This window comes from Scatophagus argus, chromosome 21 (genome assembly GCF_020382885.2).
Source record: "Scatophagus argus isolate fScaArg1 chromosome 21, fScaArg1.pri, whole genome shotgun sequence".
Lineage (NCBI taxonomy): Eukaryota > Metazoa > Chordata > Actinopteri > Scatophagidae > Scatophagus > Scatophagus argus.
In genome coordinates this window covers 5,435,863-5,461,478 of record NC_058513.1, presented here as the reverse complement: position 1 = coordinate 5,461,478, position 25,616 = coordinate 5,435,863, and the positions used below count along the sequence as shown (strand labels likewise).

The 25,616-nt window shown below is 39.3% G+C and overlaps 1 protein-coding gene across 1 annotated transcript; it reads left to right on the top strand.

Annotated features, from left to right (window-relative positions):
- Positions 1–20,949: 20,949 nt before the first annotated feature.
- Positions 20,950–25,212, top strand: LOC124053137. Its single transcript, XM_046378106.1, has 5 exons — positions 20,950–21,183; positions 22,795–23,494; positions 23,942–24,097; positions 24,226–24,318; positions 24,493–25,212. Exons 2-5 carry the CDS (start codon positions 22,802–22,804, stop codon positions 24,814–24,816), a joined length of 1,266 nt encoding a protein of 421 aa, XP_046234062.1. The 5' UTR covers positions 20,950–21,183; positions 22,795–22,801; the 3' UTR covers positions 24,817–25,212.
- Positions 25,213–25,616: the final 404 nt, after the last annotated feature.

Here is a 25,616-nt window from a genome sequence, read left to right as displayed (position 1 = left end):
TTTTTTCCCCTCAATATTGAGTCACATAATAAGTCTGGAGTCTATCAGTATTTTTTTTTAACCATTATCCTTTTCATTTGGAAGGTCAGATGTCTCTGGAGCCTAAGCCTCATCAGTTGATGACCACTTATAAGAACAAATTTCTCATTTATTCTCATCCAACAGTGCCCTCATCCAGGCTGGCCACATACTGCAGTAGATGACGTACTGATTAGGCGATCGGGAAAGTCTTATTGCTCCAAATCAAATGCCTATAAAATCTCAAATCAGTAAATTAGTAATTTTCAACATTTGTCTATCATAAATTCATGTGATTTACTTTGGGGGTTTTATGTTTTACTGTCATAATTGTATACTGTAATGGCTCACAAAACGATCTGGGCAATTGAACATGTTTCATTGGCGTGTTGCCATCTTGGATCGAAGCATTAGATCCAGGACTGACTCTCCTGTCACTGAGTCACCACTGATTGGAGGAGGTGACCGCAGGCTTGGCACTGATACCTCATTATTTCTGAATGGCGGAGCCAACTATATAGTAAAGCCACAGCAGAGGAACAATTAAAGGCCTGCAAAAGCACAGAAGTAGAGGCGAAAATTTGGTTTGGGCAGAACTTTACTGCTGCACAGAGCAAAGAACTTAGTTGTAGCTACAATCTTCTGACCAAGAAAAATAATCTGTCCATTCGTACTTGTTAGTGCTTTGGTATTTCCTTTCATGATTTTGCATGGTTTTGATAATAAGACATCATTAATTAAAGTAGACATAAGCTAAAAAGAATGACATTATGGCATCAGTCCCATTGATGAATGTAAGTGTAAGCATCAATCTTTGGTATTGTTCCCTTCAGGTGAAACTTAAAATGAAAATGATGTTTTGACAGGCTGAAGTCTGCTTTTTGTTCATTTTACATGCTCCAGATGGACCTGTTTTCAGCAAAGATAATTACGTCTGCAAGAAAACAAGGAAATAAAGTAATGTAATGAACAAGAAGCTACATCGTGATTGCCAGTTTCGTCCAAAATTGACCTACAATCCAAACTGACATTCACTTGAAAGCTTAACTGTTAGTATTCACACCTCTGAATTTGAAACTCCATGGGACGTTTCTTAATCTCCTTGGGAATGGCAGTTTATTTCTCTCTTCATGCTTTTTACATACTTAGTCCTGTAAAACGTCCTTTTAAAATCGGATTTGGAAGCAAAGGGAAAACCCTCTGGCTGCCACTCAACTAACATTGTCCCTGCAGAAAATAAACAGGACTTTACTTCTTCAGGTCTGCTTTGGGAGCTCTAGTTTCCCTGAGGCCTTGCATGTTTTACAAAATGGAAAAAAAAATCTTCACTTCTTTCTTCTGTGTTGTGTCTCCATTGTTCAAAGTACTAATTCAGAGACATGTTCAAAAGTAGGTTGTTTGGTTGAAAGGTTGACAGTCAGGTGGGAGTTTGAAGTGCGTCACTTTGACTTTCATTACTTCTGAAAGCGTTTCGGCACCACAAAACTTAAATGACAGGCAAAGAACTACAATTCAGCTCACCATGTGAACTGTGAAAGAAATAAAAGTGGAGCAATGATGCTGTGAAAAAGGAAACTTTCGGAAAGGGATTGGCTCTCTGTGTTTATGTGCCCTCTGACTCTGAAATCCAAGATCTCCAGAGACTCAAACACACTGAATCTGTAAATCCCCCATGAGTCTTCATGGTGGTGTAAATTAGAGTTCAAAGTGAAAAAAAAGAAACAAGCCACTCCACCCCTGAAGCACCATGGTTGTGTGGCTCTCATTAAATCCACACACACCCTCAAATCCATATGCACGCAGAGAATTTACATTTCCCCAAAGGTGAATCTGAGTTTTGGTTTTTACATGTTTGTAACTAACGAAAAGAAAAACAGTAATACCAGAATATATGTCCTTGTCCTTAAGGGACATGTGAGTATGTGTGTGTAGTGCTGAATGCCCTGGTTAATGAAGAGCCAGTGTTGGAGAGGAACCATGGCGGGACTATCAGAGTAGTAGAAGTCCCAGAAGTATGGTCTTGGCTGGGATTCAACACTTATAAAACACCACAGAGGCCTTATGGCTGAGCAAGCAGGAACACTGGCTCTGTGTTGTGGGTCTTTGGTAGCTAACTGGACGAAAAGTGAGAAAACTAAATTCTGCCATGTAAACTTGCAACTAGCAAATTAAATCTGCAAGATGGACTGCAACAGAAAATATGTTTAAGATCTTCAAAGATAATCAGACCAAAAAAAACAAGCCTTAACAAAGTCATGTTTAATTTCCTTCATTACATTATTCCATACAGGTCTGAGGATATTCAGATAACTATGTCTAATGCGAGTGGTGATGCATGGAGTGACAAGCTCTTGAAGAGCATTTGAGTGTCGTTTGGCAGTGGTTCTACCTCCAAACTTCTTGACATGTGATGTCTTAGAATAAAGATTTTCCTTCCTGCGTTCTCTACAGGTTCAGTATGTATGTAGTGTTTTTTGTGTAAGGACTCACAAGTGCAATATTAAGGACTACTTACTGGACTACCTCATACTTGCACACACTTGCACATGCATACTTAGGCTGCTATATGTTAAAACCGGCTTCTTATTTAAGGTTTAGCTTATTTAAATGTGTAGTTTTATATTCTTTTATGTTCTATTTTCTGTTTAGCTTATATTCTGTTCGTACTTTATATTTTTATATTTTTTATAGTCACTCACTGCTCCCGGGACCTTAGTCCTAATTTCGTACCATAAACATGTGAATGTGAGCTGGTATGACAATAAAGTTCCTTGAATCCTTGAATCCTTGAATCCTATGTGACAATGCATGGATTGGCCATATGGGTTGTCTAAAAAGCCAGATATTTTTTCCCCCAGAACAGGTAGAGACTAAAATAAAGAGGCCAGAAAGTCAAAATGGATGCTAATGTTGCTCCGCCTGTTAGCATAACAGCTTTAAAAGGTGATGTCAGGGTTGTGTTTACAGCTTGTTGTGCTACCTCCAAATGGCCAGAAAATCACTTAATTTACTGCAGCTTCAAAGTTCATCTTCAGTGTTATCAGTTTTCTGGTTACAAGGTCAATAGAAACTGTTCTGAGATTGAGGTTAGTATGCAGCAATTCATGTGACGGTTTGTACAGCACATTTTCCATCTTTTTTTTTTCCATCAACAGTAAAGAGCACAACAGCAGAAATATACACAATGGTAAACAATGTTACAACTAACAAAGAGTGTGTGGGCAGGATCATAGATTTTATGTCTGTATAGCAGATTTATTCAGAATCACAGATTATGAATGACAGAAACGAGAGAGGATGGAGGACAGGCCAAAAAGTGAAAGTTATTGTTGTAAGAGGCAAATTAGGGGATGATTTTAAACCATTTTCCACATTGCTGATGACTGATCCAACTAAATCCATCTTGGATTTATAACAAAAGACCGGGAAGGAGCCACATCTGACATATCGATCATCCTTGCCTACACATGTATGTGTGTGTGTGTGTATATATATATATATATATATATATTTATATATATATCGTTTCCAGAGAATAGTTATCTTTTTTTAAGAACATGTTTAAGTGCTTTGATCTGGCTGAGTATGAGCTCATCCTGCAGATCTGAGTGCCTGGGAAGAGAAGGTCTGGACACAAAGTGCATGTGCTTAAACTGGGTAACTGAGAAGCCATGACAGCGCTGATGTATGTGCATGGCTCTGCAACATGCTCTGAGCATCCAGTGAACTATTTCAACAAGTTTATCAAATTAAAAATGATCCAAAACAGTTGACATGGTGCATCAACACAACAGTAAAAATAAAAGCCCTAAAATATGCAGAGTAACTTCACTCTCTTTTCAAATTAATGTTATTTTCTTTCGCCTAAATCAGCTTGAACAGACTCCTAAACAACAAGGGGAATCCATAAAGATAACTAGATACTTTGCAAGAAAATTGGAGGCAGTCAGAAAAAAAACTTTAAAACGTCATCACTGAGGCCACTGAAGTTTTGAATAATTATCCAATATCTGTGTTTTTGGTCTGTCCTGTTTGGAAAAGTCCTGTCAAAATAAAAGTCTTATTAGTATAATTTTCAGTCATCAGATATCAGTAAAGTATAAGTAACAGACTGTTTGAGAACATAACGGCTGTTTATGCTATATTATACATATGTTTCTTATGTATGTGTGTGGCAATAATCTGGGATGGACACATGATTAATGCATGAACTGTGGCTGTTACAATCCCCAGCAATGCACAGCGTGTGTGTGTGTGTGTGTGTGTGGTGTAGATGTTGGTTAAGAGAGACAGATATATATCCCTGGCAAGCTCAGCGCTTCCTCTTCATGCCAAGACCTTACAAGCACATAAAACAAAAGCCTTCATGCTTGGCCTCAGCGCAGTGGGTCAGCAGGGGAATATCAGAGAGAGCAGCAGGGCTTTTAATTGTTTCCTTGGGAAAAGAGAAGAGGTGAGATGGGAAGAGGATCAGGGAGGAAGTGTGCTTATTTAGTGAGGGATGTATGTGAAAGTCCAGTGAAATACATCAGTGTCAACACAGCAGGAACGCTCAGCAGCCAGAGTCTGTGCGTGAGTGTGTGTGTAAAACAATTACAAAACATCTTCTATGTTGCTCTAAAATGTCAACGGTTCTTTCAGAATTGTATGTTTTTGTGGGTATATCAAACTGAGCAATTCCATTAACTAAACAATACCTTCCAGCACTGAGTTAATCTTCCCTTTGCACAGCCCTGCATTTCCTTTCAGCACCAGAAAACTAACTTACATTAATTTTTTTTGGCCACTTAGTAAACAACGCGCTGACAAAACGTTAAAACCCGTTGAGAACTGCAGAGTCAGTTGATAATTTTCTCTTTCCCCTTTCACATTATACGTAGTTATTTCATTCAGTGTTGATATAGATGTACAGGTCAGGACAGCTTCAATGACAACATATAATTATCATCATTATGTTGGATATACAGTAGAAGATGGTAGTATTATAGCTGATATTAGCCCTAGTTTAGAAAATGAAATAATTTTTTTTTCAAACTAAAGATGCCTGTGACCTGGTGGCTCACTATATACAATACAAATTTTACACTTAAAATCTGAAAGTCTGCTGGTCTTTTGTTAGTAATTATACTAATGCCTGAAATTGTAAAAAAATTCTTCGTGTTGATCTTGATCTTTAACTATGTTTACCCACTAGTTAAAATGTGTTTACACTTGTAGATTTATGTAAGAGTGTGTTTGTGTGTGTGTGATTTGTGCCCATTCAGAAAGTGTTTCCTGGCCTCTTGAGACTCCTGGGGCTACATCAGTGGACTGGTATGGGAGATAGTGCTGGTTAAATCACACACAGGCAATACATCAACCTCTGGAGAGACAGAGGAGTGCGAGAGAGTATGCAAGAAAGACATCTGCTGTCATTATTCGCATGAAAGAAGACAAGAGCTGTTCAGGTAAGGGGGAACCAATCAAACAAGAGGTAGGAAAGCAAAAAATATGCACGTATCCAGATGCACACGTGATCAATTGTAAACTGACACACTCATAAGCACAGACTTGTATAATTATGCACATACAGAGGGTTGCTTTCTGACAGATGAAATGCTTGAAAGATCAGTTTTTGTAGCAGGGAAGCTGAATAATTTGGTTTGCTCGTGCTTCATCTGTCTTAAAGATAATGTAAGGAAATTTAAGTTTTCCTTTTTGTTTATCCAAGAAACTTGTTTTATGCTACAGTAATATGGACCTACTCTATGAGAGGCATCTCCGTACCTTCTTAAAGGCTGCCACTGTATGCTTCTCAACACAAAAGAACTCACACGCCAAAACCATTTTTTTTTTTATCCACAATTTAAACTAAGCACCATAAAAAGGTCAAGCAAGAGGAAAAAGGACAATCTGAAATCACCCGGGAGATTCAGATTCAATTGTAGATTCACAATCATGCATGGTTGATAAGTCCAAAACCACACAGAAACACTGAAGCACACTAAAACTTTGAGAGATTAGCCACTTTAACTCCAGCGACAATCACAGACCAGCAAGCCCATTTGGGCTCATTTGTCACTGTAGTTGCTCCCTAAAGGCCCCCACATTGTTCTCAGACGTGTTGGGGCCACGTAAAGTTTGAATTAGTCCAGGCGCCCGACTAAAGCCACTAGGGTAAAATTAGGCATGAGGGCCGGCTTTCTCTCACAGCCTCTTTTAGGGGATTAGATGACGTTTAAAGTTATTGGTGGACTAATATGCATGATTAAAAGGGTTGATTATTGTGCAAAATGGCGATGTGTTTTATTGAGCGTGGGGCTGGGGTTTGGGGGAAGGGTGGTCAGAGGAGTTTAGAATAGTTTAAGAGGCGCACTGAAGGTCCAGGGTGAGATTATAATGCCTTATTTAACACTCGATCTGTGGCTAGCAGGCAGTGAACTGCTAGTGAACCTTCATGGCAGGGATTAGAACAATGTATATGAGTGGTGCCTGGCCATTTAGTTGCTTTTTGTAGTTTCGGTGCAGTGTTTTCTTAGAGTGACCTCCAGGGCAGTAAAAGCAGAGGTCTTTCAAAGTTAAGTCAGTCTAGGTATCAAATGACAACAACGGGTGCCCAAAATTAAATAGGGACACTTCAACACCGTGAACCAGACTCTATCAAGGTCACCGGGGGTTCCTCTGAAAAGATGATAGTACTGACTGTTTTCTTCCCTTTTGCTTGATTTCCCACAAAAGGTTTTCCTGTCAGTTTGATTGAAAGCAGTGTCAGAAACTGAAAACAGCCAGAAAGAGGTGAAAGTTGCTCCAGGTTCCTGTGAGCCATCAAAAACATCACCTAAGAAAAATACAGAAGCAGCAAAACCAGAAAGCCTTGTTGGTGGCCCTCAGCAAAAAAAAAAAAAAGGTGGGGGGGGTCAGGGGATGGGGGTGTAGGAAAACACTTCTGTTTACTAATTGGACCAGTAGTCGTGGTAACAGAGTGACATCATCATTAACAGGTGCCTCATCCGGTTGGCTGCATGGGAAAGTTTTAATTAAAGCTTCCCGGTCTGCTGTCCACACCAGAGCAGGCCAGTGATTAGTTGCTAGTTATGGGCTGTTGTCAATGTTTATGAGGTGGCAGAGGGATGGGAGGCAGGCCGGTTCTTACTCTGCAGGGTCAAAGTCAGAGGTCAGAGAGAGGGAGAGAGGGGGGTTGACCAGAGTAGAGCTCAATAAACAAAAGGAAATGATGCTGACCATTGTAACAGCTGTGTCTGTTCATGTCCTCGTTGCCTGTATCACAAGACACAGAAGCAAATTTATTTCCTTGGCTGTAATTAATGAAAACGGGGGGTAACAGCAGGCAGCAGTATACTTAAGGTAAATGTAAGGTTGTGGTACACACCTGTTCACACTGATATCAGATACGAGTCACAAAGATGAAAACCAGTTGGGTTTACTGTCAAACACAGTGAACATAGCCTTAGTCTCTTTTCACCAAACTCCACACAAGTTTTATCCAGTCACTTTCATATTTTACACCTGTGGCTGAATTTTGTAAGTGTGGTCTATTTGACATAAACTGTCATAACTCTTGAATCTAAATGCAAACAAAGTTAGAGAGCAAGTGAACCTATGAGCAGACAATTATGTGATATGATATATGGCTGATGACTACAACTCTTTAACAAGATTCATCCTTCTCCCTCTTAATCTTCCCAGTATCCCAGAAAAAAAAGTACCACCATGGATGAGCAGAATGACTGTCTGTTATGTCTATTAATAAGTTTATTTTGATAGATTAACACCTGAAAGAGTGATACTACTGAAACACAATATTATGATAACTCCTTTTTTCTGCTGCAACTGTTGTACTTAAATCTTCTTTTATTTATTTTATTTAATCTTTAATTCAAACGCTGCCACTCACATTTTTTTTTCTTTTGCTGTTTTCTAACCTACAGTAATCCAGTAACACAGCATCTTGACATTATATATAATTAATAGTTCACACACTCAGAAGTTGATACAGACAAGAACTCCCTGAAGTTGAAATTGAGGACAGATGTAATAGAAATGCTCTAAAGGTCATTTTTGCCATAGAGCTGTCGCTGCACATGATATAAAACACTGAAAATGTTGATCTGGATTGCACATGTCTCTGCTATTTTGTTCTCTTTAATGTTTTCTGGAGACGTATTTGTTTCCCCTCACAGGATGACTGTGGTGCAGCCCCAGCACAAACATACAAAATGTTCACCGCTGGGACAGCTGTTTGTTTGTCCTGTGTGTGCGTATGAAGGAGAGAGGTGACACCAGGATCAGACCAGATTCCACAACAACACAGATGAAGATAGAGTGCCACAAGACGGAGATGACGGCTCTTGTTGAGATTTCTCCTTCTTTCTAAGAGGAGGTCCTATTTATCAGGGTCGGGGGGGGAGAGGTAACATTTATCATGGCCAAACCCTGGCTCAGTGCTGTGTTTGCGGGGCTGCTGGAGACTCTGTAAGGTCCCCTGCCTGGCTGAGCCAGTCAGCAGATGAAAAAGGGGAGGTTCTGTGACTAATAAAGAATACACAGATGAAATATCTGTCACCACTTAACTGTGTGTGTCTGACTAATCCCTGTTGCATCACTATTATTCATTTTGTATTTATTTGCAGCTTAAAGTCTAAGCTAGAAAAACTTTTCTTGGCAACAGAATCACTTCATAAGGAGAAACAAACTGTTTTTACCCTCTGGGGTCTAACTCATCTAATGAAATATTTTTCACTTATTCTGTTTTTAATGTGTAGTCATACTTGCTAGTATTAGTCATACTCTCTTTGAGAAAATTGTCTCTTGTTCATTTGAACTGACAAGGCTTTTTCTGCAGCTACTCAGATGCTAAATAATGGCCTGGGAAGTAACTCTAGTGGGGAACAAGCTAGTTAGCCATGCATGCTAATGGATTCTGTAAGGTATGTGTCTTGTACTTTTGCTGTTTTGGTTTTGGAAAGACTATGAAAAGGACAATTGTGATTGTGAAATGATTCACTACACAGAGGTTGTGATGATCAAAAACAGGGATCCAGTTTTATAGTTGCTTCCATCACAAAGTAAGCTTAGGGGAAAGTCTTTTTGGGCCAGTGTGCACATCACGCGATGCTGTAATTACAATGTTTGATCACTATGTGAAAAATTGGCTTTAAAGTCCAGCAGTCTTCCTGGGGGCTAGCATTTACTGAAAATGTCCAGGAGATGAGGGGAGTAACAATGAAATTAACCTTGGAAAAAAGAAGCAGGGAAACTCGTTCTCTAACCAAGAATTTATGAATCAAATAAATTAAAAGTAATTAACTTACAACATGACCAATAACTGTTATAACAAAAGCACACATGGAGGCCAGTGCCTCAATGGCATCATTTACAGCTCTCTGTTGGTCTTATGTCAGCAGGCCCACAATACCACTGAAGGTGAACCAGCAACATGGCTTCTAATCAAGAGCAGCACCCTGATAATCAAACAGGAGACGGGAGGGTAGACAAACAGGCGAGCTAACAGACAGCTACATACATACAGCTGCTCTATTGTAGGGGTGGAAGTCGATGTGACAGGCCCTGCACCATGCAAAATCAGCAAATCGTAATATGCTGAAAGGCTTTAAAGAGCTTCAGGGAGCAGCAACACCAGTTTAAACCATCTATAGAGAACGGAGCATCCACAGGGATCCATTTGGCAGCTAGTCTGGCCACAGTGAGGCTGAGCAGAAAGTATATTTTCTCTGTGATTTCTTCTCTCTGCATTTCTCTTTCATTCTCCATCTCAGTTTACCTCTCGTTCTCTGTGCTGCAGTCTAGACAGAGAAGTGAACAGAGGAGGAGGAGATGCTGATGCCAAGTCATGTGTTGTCAAGAGTGTAGGTGACACTCTCTCTCTCTCTCTCTCTCTCTCTCTCTGTTGGTGAGGTCTGGCTGAGCAGTAGAAAAACAAACAAAAAAAGAAAAGAAAAAGGTGGATTAAGACAATTAGTAGCCTGGTCCAAATCCTGGTGTTTCCAGAGAGTTTAGTGGATACATCCAATTAATCAAAGCTCTCCCTAACTCACTCACTCTCTCTCATACACACACACACACACACACACACACACACGCAGCTAATGAAGAGAGTAATATTCAAACATGTGGGAACCATTTCTCCACCTACCTCCTGCTTTCTATGACAACAGAGAGGAACACAGCAACATTTGGAAAAAGAAAACACACCACTGGACCGGCTGTGATTAGCAAGCAGCTTGTGGTCAGAATGAACGCAGTACATGACAAGAGTAAGAATAATCTCGATCTATTCCTACAAAGAAGTGATTTATCTATCAGACAGACACGGAAGTACACGCCACAGTTTTCAGCTATGAATGTTAGTTTGAATTTTATAATTGATGGATTGACTAGATTTCATCGATGTGTAAAATCATTATAACTTCAATTTTTTGTGATTTTTCATGCTCTCATTTGAGTTGCAGGATTGTATACTGGCCAAACGTATATGTATCATTTTGTCCATTATTGTAGAATAAAGACATTTTGGAAATTTAGAAACTATACTGTGTGTTTCTCACTTTACAGATAACCTGTAGAGTTTTGACCCCTGCTGCACTACACACAAAAGGACACATATACACACTACTGGTCACATAGATTAAGCACTGCACATTCTTGTTAGTGTGTTTTCACACCATGGTAGCAGGAACATGCCAAGAAATTCGACAGCAATGCGCTAACAAAGGCATCGCAACAGCAAAGAAGAAAACTGCTAGCTAGTAAATGTGGATGCAAACAATGCAATGTTTCAAACTTTCAAGAAAAACAAGCTTTGCCAGTGTTTTAGGAGGAAGCAAATCCGCTCAGTGTTTTTAAAAGATGTACTGTGGTGAGTTGATATCACTTTACATGACAGAATGTTAATGCAAGCTTCAATTACAAGAAGTTAGAAAAAGGTAGTAATGTTTAGCAATGTCAGAACCCTTGGTAATAAATTAGATTTTATATCACAATTCATGAATTGTAAACAGATGAAAGTACTTTTTTATCAAAGGAGTGAATGAGATAGTGTTCACTGACACTCACTTACCCAACCTAACATTAGTTTTCTTGATATAATTCTCAAATAGCCAATCTTGGAGCCAGCCAATAATACAAACTTCAACTGTATTATAATTTAATGCCAAAAGAGGCTAAATGACATTCCACATGTCCATGCTTAATAAATGAAAGAACTGAGGATGGGGAAATAAAATGATTTGTTTGTTCATCTGCCTGTAAAATGGACTGAGAATAGAATTTAACGGTGCTGTAACCTATAGTCAAAAGCATAACTGTTTTAATTTGTTTAAGTTTGTTACTTATACTTCACTCCAAGTAGCAGTGCTGCTTTCTTGGGCTCAAGCCAATTTATTCCACACAGTGCGTTCTGCCTGACTTCATGATAGTCAGGCTTACTAATACAATAATCCATAATTCAAAAGCTTGAGGGAAATGACTGCTACAGTTGCATATTCAAACGCTTGTGAAGGCACACACACACACACACACACACACACACACACATGCATACACAAGACTGATTTGTTCTACCGCAGATAAAGCCGGCTAGGGAGGTTTGCGGTCTCTGTGATTGCACATACATGAACATATGAATAGGTTGGTTATGTAAACACTGGTAGTCAAGGAAACGGAGGTCAGCTGGTTTTGCTAACCTTTCCCTCTGCAAGCTAGAAAGCCTAGTCCTCGTTTTGATGCAAGAATAAGAGAATAGGCTATTCATATGCACACCCATGTTTTTGCAAAGTTTGGGAGGTGGCCCTGAAATCTACCAGTTGTTGGAACATCTCACCCAAAACAACCTCTGTCCTTGTGTGACCTGTATATGGCAGAGTGCAGTGGTAGCCATTTTAGAGGACTCAGCTGCATCAGTCAGTACAAAAACTGGGCCCCAAATTTTAAAGAGACAAACAAAGTAGGCACATTAAGTTGCACCTGAAACTAAACTCAGATTTTGTTTATTTACCATATTTATCCATATCAAACTTAACTCATACACTCATACAACTCATATTTTTCCACTTTTTTGTTATACTCTCTCTCTCTTCTTCTCAGGCATATTAGCAGCACAAGTTCTTGTAGTCTGACTGACCTCATATATCTAAAACTGCACTCTTCACTTCCTTTGTTTTGGAAGTTATATCATCAACACCACAAATCCTTTTTCAGAATCTCAGAAGGCATGAAATAACTTCCTCTCTTGGAGCCCTGTCTGTCTAAATATGAGTCACATACACACAAATATGTGCATAAAGTCAACAATATGTTCAAACTGAGAAATAACATGATGTGCTGACAACACAGAGGAAAAACAGAAATCATGTGACGGGGTGAGTGAATAGAGCCGTGTCTATCCATCTGTCTCTATTTTTTCTCCAACCTGTTTTGTCCCTCTTCATTGGTCTGAGACACAGGTATGCAGGTAGAACTTAGTGCCATTTCTCCAAAGTAATGCATCAGGAAATAAACGATAAAGTAAAAAAGACAAAATGTAGATATGAACTAAAATGTAGGTTCTAAGGCAATTCATAAGACCAAATTGTAATTAAAAAAAGAAAACAATGGCTATGTGGCTATGTAATACTTGATAAATAAATTTAGCCTACAATAAGTGCAATAAGATTGTTGGGGCTTTTCAATGTCAAATCTTGTCGATTTCAAAGTGCTTGCATTGTTACATCATTTGCACCAGATTGGAATAGCTAATAAATACTTGCTCACATACCATTTCATACCAATAGTGGGTCAGATTATTGTGTGTCACTCATGTTTTGGGCATTACGTCCAATATCTTCAGTATTTGTCTCGACTTTCTCATCAAGTTTGCAACAGCAAAAAGCACAAATCAAAAGTGCTCATCACCAGCAAGTAACCAGATGCTAACCAATCTGATGGACAGAAACATGAATCCAAATGAACGCTAATGTTACTCTGCTGGATGTGTAAATAGGCGGGACTTGAACTTACTTGGGTCATACATGTGTACAATGTTTGCTGACAGTCACAACAACCTTATAAGGTGACAATATGTCTGTTGTGTCACCTGAAACGCTGCTTCAAGGGGTCAAAATAGAATAATTGTACAAACTTTCTTGAAAGTAATAACACTGGTGCCAAAACACGCACTACAGCATTTCTGTTGTTAATATGTTTTATTATTGCAAAAGTACTGCCGATTGGGAGGACAACCTGTCAAAAAAAGTTTTTGTCACCAAATAAAAAATACGCATTAAAATCTGAACACGAATCTGCACACAAACACACACATATTCCTGGACACCATTCATCTGACCAACAGAAGCATGAGGCCAAATCTCCAGTTTGGCCAGTGGTCAGCATGTATCTGCAGATGTGATCCCTGCAGGATTTTGAGGTCTGTCCAGTCCACTCTGAGCATGAGGCCAAGCAACGGCCCACTGATATAGAAACCATGTGTGATAAAATGTCCCAAACCACCAACATGACATCACCACTCTCTCTACAAATCTCTGGACAGCTCGCCGCCCCCACCCTGTCTTCCTCCTCTTCCTCCATCCACCCGCTGTTGGTGTTTTTCTCTGTTTTTTTTTTTAACCTTAATTTCCCAAGAGAACACAGACTAAGCACACATGTTCATTCCTACCATCGCCCTGATTTACAGTTAGACAATTTCAAACCTGGTAGCAGGCCAGCACAACTACATGCGTCAATGCAAAACACCGATGCCTTTCTTGTACATGAACTTCCACTTGATTGGGAAGGAGCATAGCTCATCAACATTTAACTTACTCTGTTCCAGGAAGCACAAACCTAGGCTGGCTTCACTACAATCTGTCATTATCTCAGAGCCAAACACAGGTAACTCTTTCCTCAGTGAGGTCCACCATTATTACTACACACTTTGCTCCACTGAAAGATGGGCATCTGCCTAAACATTGGTTGAATATAACTTCTTCAAAGAACTGATAGACTTTGTACAAGAAAATGAAATGTGTTGTGAATGTACAGCTGGTATAAATAGTACTTCAAGTAAATTCAGCAAGTCTTTTCAAGTACTGTTGTTCTTGCATTGTAGTTCTGGTGCTCCACACTAAATAAACAAAACAAAACACAGACTGCAATGCACATCACTGCTACCCCCTGACAACCCCCAGCAAAATGATTTGTAAGATGCTATGAACACATAAAAACAGGCTGGGTCATAACAATCAACATTCTGATTAACAGCAAAATGAGTAGAGGGAAAGAGAGAAGCTGTACACGTTTAAAGGCCCAGCACAGCAGCTTAACTTCAATGATTAATTAAATCTCCTGATACACCAAACAATTAATCAATCAATTAATCGATGTTGTGTGTTCTTCTACACATCCAAAAGGCCACACAAACAGTCCAGATTCAGTGATATTGTTTCAAGTAAAGCAGCTGTCCTCCAGATAAACCCTGAGCTCCACGGGAGCTCCGTCAAAAAAGCTAAACGCTTAATTATCTTTCCTCTGGATAATTTCCCTGTCCTTTTAATTTTGCTACTGCAAATATGTCCAATGATATTTGCTACTACCTGCATGGAAATGTATGAAATTACTGTAAGCAGCCTTTCTAATCATCAAAGTAAAGAGTTAAATAAACATCAATACAACACATAATAAAAAAATCACCTGGACAGCTTGCTCCTCAACTTGCCTTGAAAGTCACCAAGCTGTAACCACTTACTGCCTGCACTGCCCTCCAGCCCTACAGAACTGGTGCTCCACATGGAGGCTGAGTTAAGGCTTTATTGGAGACTTTTCAAGGCCAAGGGTTGAGCCACTAAGCTAAACAGATGTTCTCCTAAAGCAAATATAATGGTGATATGTCCAACCTCTGTGTCGGGGAGGAGGTGGAGATAGATTGATGGATTGTAGAAGAAAAGGAAAAGATGGGAGGGGGCTGGATGCACAGTGCCAGAGAAGAGGATCGATGGACAGAAAGATGATGGGAACGGAGGACTTTGGAGAAGCTCTGTGTATTATCATGGAAGAGGAGAACAACAGGAGAGAAGTCGCTCAAAACAGAACCAGCAGATAACAGTCAACGTGGACATAGTCCAACACACCTACACATTTTTTTCTCTCTGCCCCTCTCTTCTAGTTTTTTTCTTTAGGATCTTTATTTCCCAGGACTCTCTTCTCCTGCCCACACTCACACAATCACAATCACACACACACACACACACACACACTTGCAGAACTACAGGCCCTGTTGAACTTTCTCCCCCAGGTCATGCAGTGAAAGAGGACAAAGTGGTATCTATGTTCTGCAGTTCATATTTGTGTTGGAGGCGCCACGCGGCCTGAGCTCCATGTTAGCTTGAGGTAATTACACCTATACACCACCAATATCCCCTCCCATTACTGCACACTAATGGGCCTTACTACTACGCACACACACACGAACACAAATACAATCACAGTCACACACACCACTTTGTCCGGGTGGTAGGGGCCAGTGACAACATCAGTTAGCTTCGATCTGTCACGTCAACGTTGCTCGTGTTTTTCTGCGGTCGGCCTCAAATCCCCACCAAGATTTCTTCAAGTGTGTGTGAGCGAGTGTGTGTGTGTGTGTGTGTGTGTGTGACAGTTAAATGAAGGATTTCTGCTTGCCACAGAGTTCAGAAAACTTAAAGCTACACAGGGGAGGAAGAATGGGACAGAGATCTCAACTGCATTTCTGTTGAAATATTACCAAAATAAGCACAAATCAAAACAAGCAACAAGGATAAATGACAGAATTTTAGTTTGACTTGAAAAAGTCAGACCAAAAAAATAGAGACGACAGTAGCAGCAGAAGTGGCCAAAGAATTCATGTGTCATTCCATTAACAGCACAAGACAGGCAGTGAATCTTTAAAAATTCATTTGTCATCTGGGGAAACAAACTGGAACAATGAGCACAAGGGAATCTTGAAGCACTAGTAGCTGCCAGCGTCTCCTCTTGGATTCCTCCAAAAATAAACCCAGTTGATGACTTTATGAACTTTTCATTCTGTGCTTTATGGCTGGGAAAGGTCCAATCAGGTAGTAAATAACCGATGAGTTATGCACTCGTATCTTATTGCTGCACTTCTGCGTCTCCTCCGCAAGTAGGGGATCAAAGCCAGGTCTGTGCTGAAGTTACCTGTCCTCCATGCTGTTTCGTCCTGGTCATTGCCATAGCAATAGATTATAACTAGATGATGCTCCCTAGGGAAATACTGTTTGTGCAACTGCTCCGATAATTGAGATTTCCAAAAGAAAGTTAAAGTCAATTAAGTGTATCTGAGTAGCCAATGGTGGCCAACTCCAGTTTTCCATAGTACTTAAAGAAACATCTTGATTTTTTTTTAACCTTAATCACCCTTTTATTTTAAATTTCGACCTGTTCATTTTCACAGATGGAAGTAGAGCTCTGAGGCTCTTGGTTGTGAAAACAGGTTGGAGACAGTGGGGTCAGATTTTTACATGCTGTCTAATAGCAAATCCAGCTGACTGTGTAACTGATCCATTCCACATCAACAGTAAAACACATGCCACACATGCACATTATTAGGCATGCACATGTGTCCACAACACAGACTGTTGGTATGTATGCAGAGCTACTTGATATTACTAACAAAAGAAAACAAAAATAAAAGATAATACAGATAAATGCTGAGGGATAAGATGCATGTATAATCTCTGCAACAACTTTGCAGTGGAAATGTCATAAAACTTATGCAGTTACTGTCTGGCATTTCTGTAACGTGTTAACATCGAGACAGCACACACACACACACACACACACACACACAAATAGGCACACAGTAGCTTCTGTAGCCAAACGTCTGAGTGTAAATGTGACTGGTTTGCAGCCAGTGCTACGCATTAACTATAACAAAGTGTTTGTCCAGCATTGAAAGATCTGAGCCAGGGCGCAACTTAGCGCCCCTCGGAGCCAGCATGAGAAAAGGCTGATAAACACAGTTGGATCCTTAAATGCACTCACATGTAAATAAATCCCGCACATTAACAACAAACTGGTCAAGGTTTTCTCTCTCCTCTGTTTAGTCGTGCACCTCTGCTGTGAGGTCTGGTTAAAGTCAAGTGGGTGAGAGACATACAAATTGCAATAATAATAATAATAATAATAATGACATGGGCCAATCATGGAAATATATATGCTTCTGCACACCCAGGACAAATAAAAAGTGTTAGTACAGAGTAAGAAACTTACAAGCAAATGACAATGTCCTCAGGATGTAGTCACTCCCAGAAAAAGAGAGAGGTTGTTTTTGGATTTTGAGTCTTTCCTGTTGGGCCTTTCATATATTTACGTTGATTTCAATATAGTGTGAGCTTTTATTTTTTGTTTAAATTTTGTCTGATTTCTACCATGTTTATTATGTGTTGTACGACCCAAGTAAGTTCAAGTACTGTTAGGCAAAGACAATACTGGCTTAATTATATGGAGATCTTGCGGGGCATTTAAGTCGGGAGGTCATAGTTTTTATCTTCTTCTTGTAAATCAACAATTTAATGATTTATGGATCAAACTGACTAGAGGAGAAACGATACATGTTACTGTAGATCCACATTAATATGTCTACAAAAGCTAAAAAGGAGTGTATGACATTGGAAACCGCACCACACTTTTGCTTTCATTGTTACTGCTCTGGAATGGCAGTGTAAGAGTGATGGGAGCTTATCCAGTTTTGGGCTCCTATATGTTCATCCGTAGCCCCGTATGTTTGCCTAGTCTCTATCAGGTTCTGTTTTCTCCTTTACCTCGAGCATCCATCTTACAGCCAAAATGAGAAACAGATGTTGTATGTGTGTGCATGTTTGCATGTGTTCTCCATGTTTGTACAGATTATGGAGGCTGTCAGTCCCTGGTATTTAAAACATTAGATTATTTCAGTGATGTACGTGTATTTTATTAATTTAAACCATATTTCTGAAGCCTGGGCGGTAAGTAATTGTGGCACTGTTGCCTCACAGAAAGAAGGTCCTGGGTTTGGTTCTTCTGGCTTCTCTGTGCAGCATTCGAGTGTTGAGAATGACCGTCAAACCTGCCAACTGCGTTTGCTGGAACACGCGACCGAGCCAGAGGTACTGCTGGGATAAGGTCACACCTCAGCCAAAACTAATAATACTTAATGAGCTAAGACTTTAGTCAGACAACAAAAACAGAGCAGTACTTTTTTTTTCTCCTCTCAGTCTGCCACACATCCTCTATCAACCTTTCTCTTGCTTCCTCTTTCTTCTATTCCATCTTTTTTGTCTTATTACTGCCTTCCTTCCTGGAATTTAAGGATAATACTGCCCTGCCATTATGCAGTACATCTTTTGATTTATTCTTTTAATCTTTTGCTCTTAATAAAGGTGGTTTATGTTTCAAGCGAAAGTTAATAAAATGCAATCCCATGAGGTGATGAAGTTCACTTAATTTTACTACTCTCGATCACAAAAATGGCACAGAAGCACAGTCATCTCTGCCAAGGTGGTTATGCTTTTGGTTCCTTGTATTTGTCAGTTTGTAATGAGGATCAAAAACAGCTGAGCAGATTTCAGTGACTACTGTGTGATTCAAGATGAAACATTCAGTGTATGCCAGCTTTCTGCCAGCTGTGTACCAAGCCTTCCCCAGCAGGATATTCCAGAAATCAACGTGAGTAAAGTTTTTATCTTCTGTTGTAAAAACTATAAATTTTGAGTACTTTGCAGCTATCCAAGTACATTTTGATATGTTTGGTATCCAGCTGAGGTATCAAAAATAAAGCCTGCTCTGTGGAATTATTGTTGCAATTACAAGATACTGTTTCGGAAATGTGCTTTACGTTATAATACTTCATGTACCTGTTTTGGTAAAGACTTGTGATAATACTAATACTATACCAACAAAGTCACAAAGGGATTTTTCTACAATCACTACCACTGTAAAATGCCTGATTTATTCTTTTAATTTATTCTTCCAATGACAAAAACAGTGCACGATTTTTACTAAGAGGCTTATTGTAGTTTAAGTTTCAGTTGAAGACTAATAAATGGAATTCCTGAACATTCGGTAAAAAGTAATTTGTTTTGATTTTGTGCAGAGTTAGAAAATGTAATTCCAATAAAAACATGTATATTTTTAATAAGAATAGTATGCTGCATATTGAGTATTGAATGTGTCTGCTTACAGTAAATATTGCAGGTTTACACAAGAATGTCTAAATGTCTAAAACGTCTTTGAATTTGAATGAAGCACTGAAAGGAATTGAGGTGTCAGTTGAACTGTAAGACCTGCATTAAAACAACACAGCATTAAAAATCTGGCAATCTGGCAAAATCTGATTTCACAATTTTGGAAAGTTATCACAGGGACAAATGTTTTATCTTTCATCCAATCAGCTATGAGGTAAAAAGAAGTAATATGGTTCTCACATTACAGAGTAACCAGGAATATGACTGGTCATCACAGTGTCTTGCCAGATTCAAAGGTGAGTCAGATTCAACTTTTCTTTTTCTTTTTTTTTTTTTCGCCAGATGGCAATTTGCTGCTTGCCAGAGCCTCCTGTGTTACCACATTGTTGCACTGAGTGAAAGTATATAATAGCAGAAAATGGAAATACAAAAGTAAAGCACAAGTATCTCAAAATTGTTATGTACAGTTTCTGAGTATGATGAAAGTTTGAATTGACCGTTGTGGCTGCACAGTCACTGGAAATGGACCACTTTTATGTTCAGTTCATATACTAACCATTCTCCCAGTGGAGTTTACTCATTGACTTGCTGCTGTATTTGTTGTACCTGGGAACAGCTAACTCTGAAATGTACTGAACCTCATAGAGTCATTCCTGTCCCTGTTTTTGTAGCTCTGGCTTCATTTTCCCTCAATATTTTCAATGGAAATAGTTCTGTTACAGTTGGTTCTTGCTAAGTGTTAGACATTAAAAACACGTTAAGTGAGTTTTCAATATTTTCTTGACAAGAGCAGCAGCCACCAGCACCTCCCGTACCTCAAACATGCATATATATATATGCATGCTTCCTTTAAGCCAAAAGAAAGAAGTGGCCAGTGGAGACTGAGGCTAAATGAAGTCAGTGAAGGACATTACATGAAGTGGAAATCCAGGTCTTGAGGGGCTGGCAGTGAAGTGGAAGTAAATTGAGAGCACATGCATGTACATCTGTATATACCAGGGCAAACATGAAATAGGATTTTTTTTATATATATATAGCGGAAGAATGAACATCCATAATTTCTCTTTCCATATAGAATTTTAAAAAGAAAACCACATTCAGTCACACATTGCAGAAGCAGTATTGTGTATTCTGTATGTATTGTTGACATTTTAGGTTCTTCTAAATAACTGGTGATTCAAAGAATTCCTCAGTATAACATATATAACATATTCTTTCTGAACCCATGGGTCAAAGAATAGGTATAAACTCTTGCTGCCCACATGGCACTATGACCTTGCCTGACCACCATCTCTCATTATAATCCCAGCCTTACTTCCTTTCCCTCCTTATCCTCACAGCATGCTGGGAGTTGTGTTTCATTCCTCTGGAGGCTGGTGTTCATTTAGTGGCAGACATCAAGATTTCCCTATTGATTTTTTTGTGTGATAACTTACTCACAAAATGACTAAAGCAGGGGGATAAAGTGAGTATGTGTGCTTTATACTAACTGTAAGTTTGTTCAGTGGAGCGCACACGCACATATGGAACATAATCTGTCAGGATAAAGCTCTGTATTAAAGAGGATACAGACAAACGACCACCCGCTGCGGAGCTAGAAACCTGAGCAGAGCTACACTGAAAAAAGTGATTCTGAGCATTTGTAAACCTAACATAAATTAAATCTGTGAAATTAACAATAAAAATCGTAGTTTGTATCTTTACATGAAAATGTATTGTTTGAAATTAATATGCATTTGTTCAAAATACAAAGTATTGTGTGTTTTTTAATTTACAAGCGTTTTTTAGTTATCCCAGTCGATCTTCTCAAGTACAAACACTCAACAAACAATAAACTTGTTTCATTTACTTCGTGCCGTAATCCCGCCAACCGACATGCATTCTGGGTACCTCCTGCATGAAAACAGCGCCACATTTCCAGAGACTGAGCGTATGGTTGAGTCGACTAACCTTTAAGGTAAGAATAAAGTTTGCTAAGTAGCTAGTTAGATTAGATATTACTATCTTTTCAGTTTTCATAATGTTTTATGTGTTTTTTTCCCTGTGCTTTGGCTCAGAACGCCAGTCAACAGGACCGCCAGAAATTAGCCGGCGCCAGCAGGGACGCCAGTTTCTATTTTTCATAGTGTTGCAGAATTAAAAAGTAAACTTGCGCAAAAAGCGACTTGCAATTATTAATGTATGAAAAGGAGAATTGTTATTTTGTTGAAACAGTGGGCAGAAGTTATAAAAAGTAATGAGGAAACACTGCTGTCATCAGACAATCATGCATCACATTCAGTTTCATGAAGATTGTAACCGAGGCCGGCCCCCTCAAATCAAAATTTTAGAAGTTGAAAAAACAACATTTTAATATCCTCACAAAATTAATATATTACAAGTTGACAAAATATCTACAATAGCGGAAAAATCCGCCGAAAAATGGAGACGATACATCAGACTCCTCTCATCTCCGCTATCTTCAGGTGTCAGCACGGCCACGGACTTGCTGCATTCACTTACACTCGGAATATGACGTTTCTCGTTTCCTCTCTCCCTTAAGTAGCTGATGTACTTCCTTAGAAGTATTTTAAATGCTCGAAAGACATCCAAACAAATATCAACTTACTGTGGCCAGTCATGTTTTCCGAGGTTGCGCAGTGAAACACATTTACCTCGGAAGTCGGAATTTCCGACCCAGATCTTTCCAAGTTCCGAGTGTAATTGAACGCAGCAGAAGCAGCAGCGTTTTCGCAGGCACACCAGACTGTAGTTCTGCACTGTTTTGTTTCAAATCATCACAGCGGTTTTTACAAAGCCAGCTTGCTTATTTTCCTCTCCATCTTTCAGCAGCTCTCAAATAGAAAGTTAATGCTGTGTAATGCATCTGTTTTTCAGAGCTTTTAAAAAGTGCAGTGCTGCTCCTGCCTGTATTGATAGTAGTAGCAACGATGCTGCTGCTAGCACATCAGAGACAGCAGCTAGCATAACTACTACTTTAGCATCAGCAAGCACTGCTTCTCCTGTACCTTCCCCAACAAGTGCTGCCCCAAAGCAGCCTGCTCAGCTACCTAATGACTTAAATGGCAATGCACCATCTCAGCCAATACTGGGTAGTTACCCAAAGCATGCATTTGGTACAACATTAAGATCATTCAATCCTGCCTGGTTTAAGGAAACATGACTGTGTACTTGATAACCTAGTTGTCTCCGATTTAGTCAAACAGTTGAGTGAGTCAAACCCAATTAGCACAGCTTTAAGAGCTGATGGTCCTCTTGCCACATCTTACAAAAGAAAGGAGTTTTATAAGAAGACTTTTAATGTGGTTGAGCCAGTTGAATACATTCTGGACATACATTCTATTGCATACACTGATTATCCACAACATTAAAATCGCCTGCCTAAGAGGCTGTTTTAGTGTTCAATGTAGTGATTTATTTACCTGAGAATGCCTCTTATGCGTTTTAATACTGCTCTCTTTTTTTAAAAAAAAAAAAGTTTTTAAGTTATCTCTTTGTAATAAGATGTAAATGAATTTTTTGCATGCCTAAATTCAAAATAACCTTTTGTCTTTTTTTCCTACTACAGAATCAACATGTCTGTCAGACTTCGAGTCATACTGCAGGAAGAAATTCGCAAGCTTACCTTGCCCTCAGGAATCCCTCAGACTGTGGGGGAATTGAAGAATATTTTACAAGAGACATTTGCAATTGAACAAGATTTTAGTATTCAGTTTCAGGACCAAGATTTCGATGGTCAGTTTTTTAGTCTCCTTGAAACTAAGGACATAAAGGACAAAGACACTATCAAGGTGGTTCTTATTGAACCAGTGATCACACTAACATTTGAGGATTGTTTGAATGCTAAAGGACTCCAAGAGAGCACTGACTGCAGTCATGCAGAGTCATCGAAAGATACCTGTTCCACAGCATCCACCATAATTCTGTCTTCTCCAGAGAGCACCTCCTCCCTTCACTCTGAGTCCTGGCCAGCTCAGTTTGAGATACCTACCTTCTCCTTTGACACTGAACTCATTCTGCAAGCTGCAAATGAAGCTTACAGAAAGGACGGAACCTTACTCAACAATCCTGCAGTAAAATCCAACATTCTGGACAAATTAGCAGCTAGCATCTTTGTCTACACTGCCTATCCTTCACAAGCACAAAGGGAGCAGGTTGCTGAGGCCCTTGTTGCGAAGCACCCATCTTTGAGGGACCCAGTATCGTTCAATGGTTTATATAGTTGGCACAACAGCTTGAAGTATAAGCTTGGCAATTACAGAGCAAAGGTGAGGCACCTTGGACTACCAGAGCTAAATGTAAACTCTCGAAAGAAAAAATTGGCTGCAGACTCCAGCACTCCGTGTAGACACTTGAAAAAGGCGACGAAATCTGAGGTAAACTACCTCCCACCCCACTCTGGTGAAACTGATGCAACACTTGAGAAGGAGCGAGTGGAGATTCTCTATGAGTACAAGAAAAGAGACAATAACAAACTCATAAATGAAAAGATGGCAAAAACCTTCTCACTGTGTCGAAATGATGTAATCCTCAACAAACACCCTGTGATTGACTTCAAAGCTCGATGGCCTGCCTTGTTTGAGTTTTCCCAGGTATAATGAACATTTTAATCATGTCTTCTCATTTTAATCTGTTTCTCTTGCCCATGTGCGTCTGTAATTCTTTTCTCTCTGTATCTCATTATGTTTCTACATGTTTGTCTCTTGGTCTCTCAGATTGAGGAGGAATTCCGCAGGATCACACTGAAGCCACTTCAGTCCACATTCCTGGGCAAGTTGGACCAATACACACCCCAGCTGTTGAGCCTGTACAGGAGGAAGGGTGGAGCCGTTGGGAAGAAACTTGATGAGACCCTTGACATGCTGAATGAGGCATGTATTTACAACAGTGTAGTAGTAGTTCGTTTTAAGAAGTTGTCTTCTGACATCTGTAATCTCATATTTTATATTAATCTCATATTTCTCATATTAATGAGTAATCTCATTTCATATTTTTGTAGGACAGCAACATTGAGTCCCGAAGAGAAGTTGTGATCAGAGGCCTCATTCTCTACCTTGGTGAAAACACTGGAGAGTTAATCAAGGACTTCCAGGTAAAGAAAATATAACTTTTGATTCAAAGCCCTGTCAGTATGAGATACGTTTGTGCAAAAATAGCTGTTATTGATAATTTGACAAGATTTATTTTGTAGATTTAACAAAGAGTTATGCATCCTTAACATTACTATACAATAAATAAGTTTTATTTTCTCTGGTGTATTTCACAGGTTTTCGATGACGACGATGCTGCAGCTGTCCAAGAAGCCATTACTACATTTGTCCTCGGCATCTTTGTGGTCAGCAAAGCCAGGGATGGTCTCCCCAAGCAAGCTGGAATAGCCATCGAGGGAGCAGAAGTCCTTTTTGGTATCCCAGATGTGGCACATGCTTGCACCTATCTGATGGGCCTTATCTATGCCTTGGAACTAAGGTACCCTAATAAACTGAAATACACATTTGAGGTCTTTCAGAAGATCTTTTTGGAGCTGGAGGATGCAAACAAAAAAATGTCCTCCAAAGTCCATGATCTCAAAGTCTGTTTGCATGCTTAAAAGCCATACAGATGGTGTTGAAAGTATAGGATTTGAGTGAACTCACTCTTGTCAAGTTTGACAGTTAGTTTTACACTGCACATTCTGAGGTTCTCCCAATGCACTCTCTCAGGTTACACTACTTGTTTCTTTATTCTGTGATGCTGGAAAATATTTAATTTGATTGAATATGATGATGCTGGTGCATGCTTAATTTTGTTATGTATTGCGCATTCTATCTGTTCTCTGCACTTTAAATGGCACACATAATGGATGTAGCTGTTTTGACAGCTAGGATTTCATTTAGTTATAGTGTTCTGATCTCTAAGAAAGATTGTCAGTGGGGTTCTGATAGTATGTCTGGAGTTCATAGAGTTCAGTTCTTATTGTCAAATAAATTTGTTTATTTGAGCTAAACGACTTCCAAGTCTTGTTTTGGGTTAAGATGCATAATTATACCTAAGATTGTTTGACTCATGTGGGTCTTGTTCATGGTATACAGTGTGATAAATCGATTTGTAGTTTGGTCCATACTATGTAAGAAAATGGTGAAAAATTAATCACTGTTTGATTTGTCCTAATCAACAGTCCACAATTTAAAACATTCACATCAGAGAATCTGGGATTTTTCTTCTTAAAAAAAATGACAAAAAAAAAAAAATCATAATTGTTGACGATTAATTTAGTTGTTAGCAACTAATTGATTAATCAACTAATCGTTCCAGCTCCTGGCTATTTATCAGTATGGTCAACACTTAGGTCCACGGCAACATATCTTGACATGTGATAAGAGGATTGTCATTTCCAACAGATAGATGACA

Bases quoted from the DNA above. Each gene is read 5' to 3' on its own strand.
- LOC124053137 (XM_046378106.1), top strand. From the start codon at position 22,802: ATGTCTGTCAGACTTCGAGTCATACTGCAGGAAGAAATTCGCAAGCTT. The intron at 24,098-24,225 runs GCATGTATTTAC...ATATTTTTGTAG, and splicing joins CCCTTGACATGCTGAATGAG to GACAGCAACATTGAGTCCCG. The intron at 24,319-24,492 runs GTAAAGAAAATA...TGTATTTCACAG, and splicing joins AGTTAATCAAGGACTTCCAG to GTTTTCGATGACGACGATGC.